Raw genomic sequence first — 12,411 nt, 5'->3', positions numbered from 1 at the left:
GGGTCCAAAACCCTCCCTGAATAAGCAATGGAAGCGCCCTCGTATCTCATAATACACAATGCAGTGGCATATGTAGTGTAGCTCTGTCTCTGGCTCTCTACCGCATAGTTGGCATATCCTAGACTCCGGTGGTATCCCTCTGAATCTACCCGTCTCAATCTCCAGTTGGTGTGAGGATGTGCGAATCTGACCAATATCACATCGTAGACCATGAGACAAATGAGTGTCCATGTAGCTCGGATGAGTCACAAACCCATCTCCCGAAAGTTGGAGAAGATGCTCTTTGTAGAAAGCCATCTTCATGCCCAACTCCTGCATCGGCTCTACCCATGTCCTCCTGGTGTCCAACTGTATAAGATCCTGACGAATGAGTCTAGTGATCTCCGTCCGTGTGACTGGCAGGGAGGGTGCATCTAGGGAATACTGAATAGGAGGCAATCTATCCATGCTGAGACCATGCCTCTGAAACCATGAGGTCATCTGCGCATACCAACATGATGCGTCTCCCTGCATCGCTAACTGTCTAGAGGACTCAAGAGCCAATCTAGTATATCTGCCTCTATGTGTATCCCATAGACTGTGCATAAAGGACACTGATCTGGTAAGAGCCTCAATCTCTATAGGAGGGGCGGCTACCTCCGCTCGAATAATCGCATGTGGTACGGAGGCCTTGGCTCTAATCATCCGGGATATCATAAATACCAAGGGTCTTTCCATGTTCCTCCAACTGTCACGATTCACAGATGGTCCCCAAACCTGGACCCCATAAAGCATAGCTGAAGCAACCAAAGTATCAAAGAGCCATAGCTTTGTTCGTGGTTCTTGAAACTGAACCTGCGAACACATCCTCTCTAGCCCTCCCAATGCCGCATAGGCTCTGGACAGTCTAGTCTTTGCTGCTCTCCTCAGAGTAAACCTCGGTCCCGTGAATACCACCCCCAGATATGTATATTCATCTGTGTACTCCACAGTGTCCTGACCATATACGAGTGTAGGTGCCGATCTCTTGACCCACTGTGATGTGGTGTTAAACACCATAACCTTGGTTTTACCAAGGTTCAGAGACAGTCCACTATCCTCTGCAAAGTTGTGCAATGCATCCAATTGTCTCTGCATGCCTTCTGGCGACTCTGATATTAACACAATATCATCAGCATATAATAATAAAGGGATCCATGTCCCTGCTAGCTGAGCGCCTCTGTCACCCTCTCTGTCAATGTAGTCAGAGACCTCATCTACATACATACCAAAAAGTGTAGGGGACAAAGGACACCCCTGTTTCACTCCAATAGTGGAATGAACAATGTCAGAAATCCCCTCAAGGGTGCATACCCGGCGAGTCACTGAGCCGTATAAAGCCATGATCCCCCATATGATCTCTGTGGGTACTCCCAATTGCAGTAACCTGTGCATCAATCTGGCCCTCGGCACTGTGTCAAATGCTTTGTGGAAGTCCACAAAGCAACAATACATCTGTCTCCCATGTGCCCGACCCTCCTCAATAATGGCTCTGAGTGTAAGAATATGGTCCAAAGTGGAGAAACCCCTCCTGAATCCAGCCTGTCCTGCTGCTCGTATGCCCTCACTTTCTGCCCATTTACTCAGTTGCTGTTCAAGAATGGATGCATACAACTGTGCCAATGTGTGCCCTATCATAATAGTACAGTAGTTCCGTGGCACCGTGGGGTTCCCTACCTTGAAGAGAGGTACAATTGTAGATAACCTCCAAGACTCGGGTAGTCCCTCACACATGACACGGTTAAACAACCGCGCAAGAACCTCTGACAGTAAATCTCTAGCATGTATCAAGTGCTCTGCCACCAAACCATCATGATCATATGCTCGCCTAGTCCTCATCCTGTCAATGGCGTTCTTCACCATCTCAGTGGTAAAGAAGGTACTAGTGGCTAGACATGGCTCTAGAGAGTCTGGTAATGGTGGTTGCCCAGGTACTGTATATAATGATGCTGCATACTGACCCCAAATCTCGGGAGAAGTAATCACTGGAGGAGGTGAGTGCTCATGGAAGAGACGCCAGGCCTCACCTGAATCTCGACTCAAAAAGAGCTGATACAAATCATGTTCCATCTGGGCTAAGAAGGCCCGCTTCTTCCGTCGCACTAAACGCCGAAGGGAAATCCGAGACTGTCTATATGTAATGACTCCAAGTATAAGCTCGCTCTGAATCTGAACTCTCATCTCTCTGCACTCCTCATCATACCAACTATTCTGAGGCATGTTCCCAGAACGTCTTCTCTGATCTGGTTGAGTGTGTGGGTATGCCTCTGCTGCTGCCCCATGCAAGATCTCCGTCAATAAAGTGGTGATCTCCTCCACGGTATATACAGGCTCGGCTGCCCACATCCGTCTGTAAATCTCTTCCACATAAACTGAGTCCGTCTCTGGTGTAAAAGTATACCGTGTGTGTGCAATCCTCCGTGGTGTCTGAGAGGCACTATACTGGAAAGAGACTGAAAAAGTCAGGAGAGCATGGTCCACTGCTACTCCAACAGGCCTAGGACCCACACTGAGATCCTGAATATTAGAGATGAAGCTCTGTGAAGTCATGACACTGGCTCCATGTCTGTGTGGAATCCCCCAGACGAAGGAAAAATCTCTAGACCATTAAGTATGGCCAGACCATGCGTAGTAGTCATCTCCATGAGATATCTCCCATACTCTGTGTGCTCTCTATCCTGTGAGTGTCTGTCAAGCCCCATCTCCGATATATCCATCTCTCTAAGCATCTCCTCCGAGGTATCATAAAATACCGTTTGGGAGTTGGCCGTCCTGGCATTAAAGTCTCCCAAGAGAATGATATCTCCATCTCTAGAGAACTCCCATATGTCATCATCAAGTATAGAGAAAGGGGATTGCCCTCTAGGTGAGGTATAGACTGATGTGCTAGGGGGAAAGTAACATATAGCAATGTATAAGAATCTGCCTGTCTCAGCTCTCAGTCTCACCCACATGTATCTCGCCTGGTCATCTCTCCGGACAATCTGTAATAGCGGCTACAACAACTCCTTGAATAAGACTGCTATCCCTCCTGAACCTCGACTCCCATGCTGGGATTTAGCGTCTGGCCGACAAGCAGTCTCCCATAAATAACCAGTCACACTTGGCATCAACTGTCCGGATTTCTGATGTGTCTCTGAGTAAAAGACAATGTCTCTATCTCTGAAGTTATCCTCAAAAGCACCCACATCCAGCCTATATGATCCATTGCAATTCCATGCCGCCATCCGGAGTGTGGTCCCATATGTCTCGCACCGTCATGTTGTGCGTCTTTCCAAAACCACTACTTTCCCTCCTCTATAAAAGGCAATTTTCCCCTTCTCCCTTGCTGCCTTGATCTCTGGCATCAACTCCTGCATATGTGCTATTTGTGCTAAAGTAAGGTCATCCCCCATAAATATTCCAGTTTTCTTAAGTGCTGGTCTCTTCTTCAGGAATTCCTTCCTTGTGTCCAAAGTCGGGAAACGCAAAATAAGTGCTCTCTTTGACATTTCCCTTCCCATCCACTCCCTTCTTTCCTACTCTCCAAGCACCTGTGTGCATAGGTTCCGGGATGCCCATGGGCTGCAAGAGTTCCTTCACTTCGTCTTCTACATTTTCGGTGTCTTTGATACCAGTAATACGCACATGGAGGGCTCTAGTGCTCCTCTTTTGTTCCTTATCAATGGTCATATTGATGATGGTAGAAGTCTGTGCGGCTTCTGGCATCCGGTCCTTCCCTTCCTTTGCACCTTCAATCCATTTTTCTGCTTCGTCAACTTTCTCCTGTGTTTTACAAAGGCGCTCCGCCCATGAGGAAGCCTCTTTCGAGTTTTGTTCTTCCCCTTCGCGTAGACTTTTCACCTGCTCCTTAATATCTTCGAGCTCCTTTAACATCGAGGGCTGATTTTTCCCCTCCGTTTTGGGCATAATTTTGCAAGCTGCAAGTTCCCCTTTAAGCTCTTCAATCACTGCATCTTTTTCCTTCATGCAATTTTCCACATTGGTTTTCCAAGATTCGAAGCTTGCAATTGCCTCATCCAACTTTTTCTGCATGATACATTCCATTACATTTACTTCTGCCTGCATTAGAGCTTGCATCTCTCCTTTCACAGATAGATACATGTCATCATGCTTTCCACGCATCGCTTTATCCAATTCTTTCCTCATATTTGCACACATAGAATTCTTATAACTCTCTGCGTTTGCGTACATCTCTTTCCTGATGTCATCTCTCATAAAGCTGAGCTCAGATTTAATCATCACTTGAACCCTCTCCATCATTAAATCATCTTGGACTCTGACTGTTTTCGCTGCCCGCAGAGAGCTTGGCGAGAGTATACTATCTCTGTTCCTCCGCTTGAATGTTGCTTTCATTTTTTGTGGGGTGGTGAAGCCACTTGCATCACCATCCTCGGCTGGTTGGTCCATCCGAGAGAGAGAGAGAGAGAAGAACAAAGTAAGCTCTGAGCCAAGGCCCTCACCAGTAGAGGTCTCGCCTTAGCCCTGGTTGGCCTCGCTCTCGTCACCAAGCCCAGGTCTAGCAGCTCGCCCTTCGCCCTTCGTCCTTACCTCAGCTCGCCCTTCGCCCTTCGCCCCAAAAGAGAGAGAGAGAGAGAGAGAGAGAGAGAGAGAGAGAGAGACCAGCACGTGAAGTTACTGTGGTTGTACAGAAGGGAAGGGGTGGTGCGCTGCTGTGTCTACAGCGTGAGAGGCTCCTGTCTGCTCGCTCGTTGCAGGAGAGAGAGAGAATGCCTGCTCGTCCTGGGCTGACTGCTCGCCCCTCGCCCCTCGTCCTGAGCTGCCTGCTCACCCCTCATCCTGAGCTGCCTGCTCGCCACTCGCCTGGGCTGACTGCTCGCCCCTCGTCCTGGGCTGCCTGCTCGCCACTCGTCCCTCGTCCTGGGCTGCCTGCTCGCCCCTTGTCCTCGTCCTCAGTCCGACCACAGAACGGTCCTCGTCCTGGGCTGACTGCTCGCCCCTCGCTCCTCTTTCTGGACTGCCTGCTCGCCACTCGCCTGGGCTGACTGCTCGCCTTCGCCCTGGTTGGCCTCGCCCAGAGTCTATTAACGTCTTGCTGATTTTCATGAGAGAGAGAGAGAGAGAGAGAGAGAGAGAGAGAGAGAGAGAGAGAGAGAGAGAGAGAGAGAGAGAGAGAGAGGGAGAGAGAGAGAGAGAGATTTTCATGCTCAAAAGGAGTTGAGAGCCTTGTAAGTTGTACATTGCCCTCATGGTTTATTGCTTTAGTGATCTCCTTGCTTGCTCAACTTGAAATGAAATGAAATGTTCTATTAACGTCTTCAAAAGGCCAAAATGACCTATGAGACCACGAAGTTACAACCTGATGTATCTGATACAATGTCTGAGTACCAAAATAAAAGGAACTGAAAACGAAAAGCTGAGACCTCATGTGGATCACAAGAGGTCCACAGAGAGAGAGAGAGAGAGAGAGAGAGAGAGAGAGAGAGAGAGAGAGAGAGAGAGAGGAAATGAAATGTTCTATTAACATCTTCAAAAGGCCAAAATGACCTATGAGACCACGAAGTTACAACCTGATGTATCTGATACAATGTCTGAGTACCAAAATAAAAGGAACTGAAAACTAAAAAGCTGAGACCTCATGTGGATCACAAGAGGTCCATAGAGAGAGAAATGAAATGGAATAAATTAACGTCTTCATAAGGCAAAAGTGACCTATGAGACCAGAGCGTTACAATGTGGTGGATCTGATACAAAGTCAGAATAACAAAATGACAAAATAAAATTACTATGGAATCCTAAACTGGTAGGTGTGAACTAAGCAGCTAGCAGGGATAGCTAAATCACAAGAGACCCAGCATCGGTCGCTGGCGGATCTCATCAATCTCCTCCATGGTCAGCAGTTTGACTGAGCGTCGTGCATGTTGGGCCAAAGTGATCCGAATCCTCTGATGTAGCCTCCGTCCATACTGTGTAGTCCTCCGTAGTCGTGGGCGTCTAGATCTCCCCGGTCCAAAGCCCTCTTTGAACAAGCAGTGGAAGCGGCCTCGTATCTCGTAGTAGATGGGGCAGTGGGATGTGTAGTGCAACTCTGTCTCAGGCTCCATGTCACACAAGGGGCATGTCCTGGCCTCTGCTGGTACTCCACTGTACCTCCTAGCCTCGATCTGCAGTTGGTGTAAAGATGTGCGTATCTGGCCAATAGCACATCGTATCCCATGAGACAAGTTGGTGTCCATGTATCTGGGCCTCGTCACAAAACTGTCCTTTGTAAGATGCTCTCTGTAGAAAGCCATCTTCGTGCCCAGCTCCTGTGCTGGCTGTATCCATGTCCTCCTAGTGTCTAGTTGAGTCAGGTCCTGGCGGATGAGCCTGGTGATCTCGGACTGTGTAAGAGTGAGAGAGGGTGCATCCAATGAGTACTGGAAGGGGGGCAATCTGTCTATGCTGAACCCATGTGCCTGAAACCATGATGTCATCTCCCCATACCAACATGCTGTATCTCCCTGCATGGCTGTCGAGAGGACTCAAGTGCAAGGCGGGCGTATCTGTCTTTGGGAAGTTCCCACATGCGGTGTATGAAGGAGACAGATCTGGTGAGCACCTCAACCACTACTGGGGGGGGCAGCTAGCTCTGCTCGGATAATGGCACGTGGTACTGAAGCCTCGGCTCTAATGAGCCGCGAGATCATAGAGACTAGAGGCTTCTCCATGTCCCCCCATCCATCAGTGCGACCTGTCCTCCCGTGATGATTCAATGAAGGCCCCCATATCTCAGCCCCATAGAGCAATGCAGAAGCCACCAGAGTGTCAAAGAGCCAGAGCTTCGTCTGAGGCTCCTGAAACTGAACCTGTGAACACATTTTCTCCAATCTAGTCTCTGCTGCTCTCCTCAATGAAAATGCTGGTCCACTAAAAACCACTCCAAGGTAAGTGTAAGCATCTATATACTCCACTGTCTCCTGGCCGTATGTGAACGCAGGCGCTGACCTCCTGACCTCCTGATCCACTGTGGGGTGGTATTAAATACCATGACCTTGGTTTTACCAAGGTTGACAGACAAACCACTTTCATGGGCAAACCTATGCAAAGCATCCAAGTGATGTTGCATCCCCTCCGGAGAGTCGGAGATCAACACAATATCATCAGCATATAACAATAGCTGAATCCATGTCCCTGCCAGCGGTGCACCTCTATCAGAGAGAGAGAGAGAGAGAGAGAGAGAGAGAGAGAGAGAGAGAGAGAGAGAGATTTTCATGCTCAGAAGGAGTTGAGAGCCTTGTAAGTTGTACATTGCCCTCATGGTTTATTGCTTTAGTGATCTCTTTGCTTGCTCAACTTAAATTTCCTTTGAACCTTTGCTCTATGCCGAGTAAATTTTTGCTACAGACCTGATACTTCCATGTACTTACAATGGTCATGTCACCCATTATGGCAGGGAAATAGGAGAAGTGCGGGCTTCACAGATGAAGAAAGGACGTCCTTCGAAGAAAATTTTCTTCATAATGGCTTTCATGACACCTTCAGAAAGTTGCATCCAAATGCGGTGGCATATACATATTGGGGTTATCGTACGGTAGCACGTCCAAAAAATCATGGTAAGTGAAAGAAAAGGGACGAGATATGCAACAGTCTTATGTTGCTATGCATGCTAGTGGCATTTGTAAGGTCTTAAAAACCATTGTCTTTGTTGATGATCAGGTTGGAGACTGGACTATTATTTGGCATCAGATGCACTTTTGGATCTAGTTCATGATTCTTATACCCTCCCACACGTGGAAGGAAGCGATCACTGTCCAATTGGGCTTATTTTGAAAATGTGAATTTTTATCTCTTGAGGAACCCATCTAGTTCATGATTATTCTTACCCTCCCACACGTGGAAGGAAGTGATCACTGTCCAATTGGGTTTTTTTGAAAATGTGAATTTTTATCTCTTGAGGAACCCATCAAGCCCTTCGTACTAACTGCTATTTAGATCCAAAGAATTTTGTAAATGTGTAATTTCCTCCATAATCATTAACCTTTCTTAGATAGCTAACCTATGCTGCTAGAAATGACTGTGCAATCATGTTGGGGGTTAAGTTATGAAGCCCTTCTTACTGAATCAGTATGAATGAGTTGTAAAATATCACATGATGTAGGGTTAGATGTGCCAGTAAGGAGGGTGTAGCAATGGCCAAAAGTGTGTGGCCCATCATTATGCGCACACCTTGTTCCAGTAAAAGTGAAGGTGATTGGTTGAGTGCCCAACTTTTTTGACCTTATTTTGGAACAAAAGTCTCTTTAGCATAGGTTTTCAAAAAATTGAAACCAACTTGCATCAATTTTAAATAATATTGAAATTGGTCCCTTGAGAAAAGCCCCTTGGAAAGACAAATCCGAACATATTTCTAGATGTCCAATTCTAGACAAGTGCCTCTTCAACATACATCAATTTTTAAAAAATTGTCAATATCGGTCCCTTAAGAAAACCCCCTTGGAAAGACAAATCCGAACATATTTCTAGATGTCCAATTTGCATTGCTATGTGCACTTAGACTGGTGCGATTATGCTAGTAATGCCAAAAAAGCAGTCATTGGTAGATGGTTGGGTTGAAATCATGTGCACTTGGGCAAGGCGACTTTGAGTGTGACCATGAGTTTGAACATGGCATAGAAATGGGGTTGTAAAACGAGTAATGTTGTGCTTGTGAGGTGCAAGCATGTGAGGGTTTCTATGATTCTGTTTCATGGGAGGTGGATCAGAATTCCATAAATGTTTTAAACAATATGAAGATGAAGTTGCTTAGAAGCTGTCCAACAAACAAAGATAGCAAGTCCATTGTACATATTATGATGTGGATGTGAGGCTTATCTTTTCAGATAGGCTCAAGGGACATGGAAGAAAGACGATTCTTCCTGTTGGTACAGTTTCAGTCCGTGCGAGAGAAGAGCCAGAGTTTGAGTTTACACATTGTGAATTTGATAAGAGCTCCCCACACCTACATGCCAGGAACATAGGATAGATATTGTAGATGCATTTGCAGAATTGTGGCAAAAAGGAAGTTGGTTTATATTGTAGTCAGCCTCATCTAGTACAGAAGATCATTGTTATTGCTGTAAATAGCACCTTTCTCTTGAATGAGAGCAAGTTATCAACACTGTTGTCGTCTCTGTATTAGTTTCGAGAGCAAAGCAACAGTACTCGTACTTGCATTTAAAAAGAGCAGATAATTTTATAGATGTTATTAATTATTGCTAGACCTGTAGCATGCAAGTCGTTGTAGTATAGTGGTAAGTATTCCCGCCTGTCACGCGGGTGACCCGGGTTCGATCCCCGGCAGCGGCGTTTTGCGTTTCCATTCTTTTATTGGGAAGTAACGAAATGAAAACAAAGCAATCCGGCCGGACGTTACTTCGTAAAGGTGCCTACGAAAATCAGCGACTCTCCTTTGTCCTTGTTTTGGTTGAAATGGAGAGTGCGCTACTATATATTTATATTTTTCCTAACGTCAAGTTAACATAAAAAGATTCTGCTGAAGATTCCTTTAGGAATGTCAGTCTTTCTGAATAATCAAGTCTCGACACTATTTCTACCAAGATCCCAAAAGTGCACCTAGCTAGGTATGCGATGTCTTTCGAGCTTTCGAGCGGTAGCTCACGATGTTAAAACAATACGTGCTCCTAATGGCTTAAAATTTTTTAATTCATACCTAAACACTCCTAATGACTCTAAGGAAAAGAAAAGACCTCTAAGGGGAAGGTAAAGACAATGGAAACTCTTTTTTTTTTGGTTGTTGCAATAATCACAACTGTGAGTGTGATAGTATGTTCATATCAATCCAAAAACAATTACAAAGAAACCCTACTCAACCCGAGCCAATGCATCACAAGACCACAAATTAATTGCATCACAATATCCGGCTACAAGGGGAGCCACCTCGACATAGACTCGACTGAAAAGAGATCCACCCATACATAGCAGATACATAACAAAAATTAAAGCAAGGCTAGGAAGGTCAAGACAATGGACTCTTACAAAAGAAAACGCTACGGAAAGACACATTGCATCCAAGCGAGGCCCCTTCTTTAAATATAGAGAAAAAGGCCTTTTGACTTGCCTATGCCATGAGGCTTTTCATTCCCTGCACTTGCCCTTCCCTTCTGCATTTTACTAATTATAGGAAGCGTCTCTTACTTTCATATACTACCATTGACATTGTTGACAATCAACTCCACCATATTTTTTATCAAGGAGAAAAGTATAGGCAATGCAATTGTAGCTTTTATGGCTCAACTAGCTCCAATACCTAAGGCTAGCAATGAGATACAATTATCTGATACAATTTTCTTTATATGTTTGCATAAGATTTTCCACACTTCTAGAGTAAATGCCATACTTTCTTGTGGAGGAAAACATATTATCATTTTTCTCCAAGAGATAAGTTTGAGGCTCCGCAATAAGAAATGGATAGACACAGATGCATCCATGTTGATTCCAAGGGATACCACTAGCACCACGTTAGGAGATAATATTCCAGCGGATGCTCGTCTCTTGCAAGGAGAACTTGTAAAAAAGTGTATATAACTTTGAAGCCATTATCATTATTGTTTTTCCTCGAACAAGACAGGAACATATTTTGCAATGACATAAAATAGATCCACAACTGTCCAAATGATGAGGTGAAAACTCACCTTGGCGGAGAAACTATTGATGCTAATGAAGATGCAACTAAAGCTCCTCCATTTGAACTTGACTTTTTCAATTTCTTTCTCTCGTCCTCATGCAATGAGCTAACATGTTGTAAGGTTGGTCCACAGTCTTTCTCTTCCAAAACTATGACAATATGGTAAATCATGGAGGTAACGCACTCAAGAGAATTGCTACTTTATCTTCTTTGGGAGCCTCACAAGAGTTGATTGATGATGCTCTTAGTCTATTGACAAGACTAGAGACATCCTCCCTTGACGCATAGCTACCATGTGAAAACTTTTCTTGAGACTGATTCTACTTTGCTTTGTCTTTGCTCCAAATTTTTTTTGTAGGATATCCCATTCTTGGTTTACAGTGATGCGTCAATGAAGTGTACATCTTTGGCTTGAGCTTGTGCACTTGATGCCCTAGTTTGAGCTCCTTCACTTGAGAAGGAATTAAATATCTCAAATTTTGTACGATATGGTTATACCTCCTTAAATGTGGCGCTTTCTTTCTCAAAGCTCAATTTGACCAATGATCAATCAGATCAATAAGGATGTGGTCACATGAAGCACAATTATCAGTAAGATGTCATTGATGCAACTATGCCAAAATTTTCATAGTTTCAAAAGGCCTTGTATAATTCCATATAAGACAAATAAGTGGTGCACGTGTGACCATGCATGAGGTCCAATAATTTCAAAAAATAATTGATAACTATGCATCATGTGACCATTGCTTAAGTTAATTGTTTGAGCTTTTTCTAGATTATAAAATCAAAAGAAAATCATGTCAGGTTCATATATATATCTATACTTTTCTTAAAAATCTTGAAAAAAAAAGAGCTATGGAGGCATCTACGTGTCCAACCTTCAATATGTCAAATTTGAAGGTAGACTCTAGTTTTCCGTTTGAAGGCCATAAAGAAATTATCCTTTTCTTTCTACACAATGCCACACCTCCCATCCTCAAATGTGAAGGTTATTCTACTTTTCCTATTGAAGTCCATAAAGAAACTCCTTTTCTTTCTACACAAATGGATGTGCCGCGCTTCAAATTTGAGGGGTGACCCTTTTAAAGACCACAAAGAAACTCCTTTTTGTTGGCATCGCGTGAGCGCGCACACACACACACACATACTTGAACTACTGATGTAGCTGATGGATTTATTATCTTATGGGTGATTACCTTGGGTAGTTACTTTGCACTTCCTCAATGGGTGATTGTGGCTCATGATATGCATAATAGTGCTGATGAATATAGTGTTCTGTGGTGTTCACCATGATGTTGGAGTCTCCTTGTGATGCTCTGATCTTAATAGGACCCGTGGTCTCCTTGATTTTAAAGCATTAGGATTCTTGAACTCTTAAGTAGGTTGTCTTGCTTCACACTCTAATCTCTGAGGCTTTCATGTCTAGTGGGACTATCCCCTTAATAAAACTCTCCCTAAATTAATGTCCTCGTCGAGATGCTCTGCAACCTGTCAGTCTTCCTTGTTCCGGGCACATCGTAGCTTTAATGCTCACCTCCCCTCCTATGATGGACTAATAAACATCACCGTGAAAGGTAAATTTACATGTTCTTTGATGCTCTACTACCATCATTCTGGATTGCTCTCACAATTAAATAGATGGGGTTTCTCTCCCTTCCTCTTAGCTTCCATGATATGGGTGGGCTGTCCTCTTGCAATATATATTATACTAATAGTTCTACTTTGCTTCTATTGTATGGCCCAATACTACTCATACTATAGACATG

General features: G+C 44.5%; 1 protein-coding gene and 1 non-coding gene across 2 annotated transcripts in view; both read left to right on the top strand.

Moving 5' to 3' along the window:
• Positions 1-8,016, top strand: part of LOC147433075 (uncharacterized) — a 54,846-nt gene extending 46,830 nt beyond the window's left edge. Inside the window, exons 7-8 of the mRNA XM_086492791.1 lie at positions 7,415-7,574; positions 7,678-8,016. Coding sequence (XP_086348917.1) covers positions 7,415-7,574; positions 7,678-7,799 — 282 coding nt within the window. The 3' untranslated portion in view covers positions 7,800-8,016. The remainder of the gene's footprint in view (positions 1-7,414; positions 7,575-7,677) is intronic.
• A 1,218-nt stretch (positions 8,017-9,234) lies between these two features.
• On the top strand, positions 9,235-9,306 carry TRNAD-GUC (transfer RNA aspartic acid (anticodon GUC)). Its single transcript has one exon. It is a non-coding gene; the product is annotated as a tRNA-Asp (tRNA).
• Positions 9,307-12,411: the final 3,105 nt, after the last annotated feature.

This window comes from Adiantum capillus-veneris, chromosome 20 (genome assembly GCF_014529385.1).
Source record: "Adiantum capillus-veneris isolate H3 chromosome 20, ASM1452938v2, whole genome shotgun sequence".
Taxonomy (NCBI): Eukaryota; Viridiplantae; Streptophyta; class Polypodiopsida; order Polypodiales; family Pteridaceae; genus Adiantum; species Adiantum capillus-veneris.
This window is presented reverse-complemented; position numbering and strand designations above follow the sequence as displayed.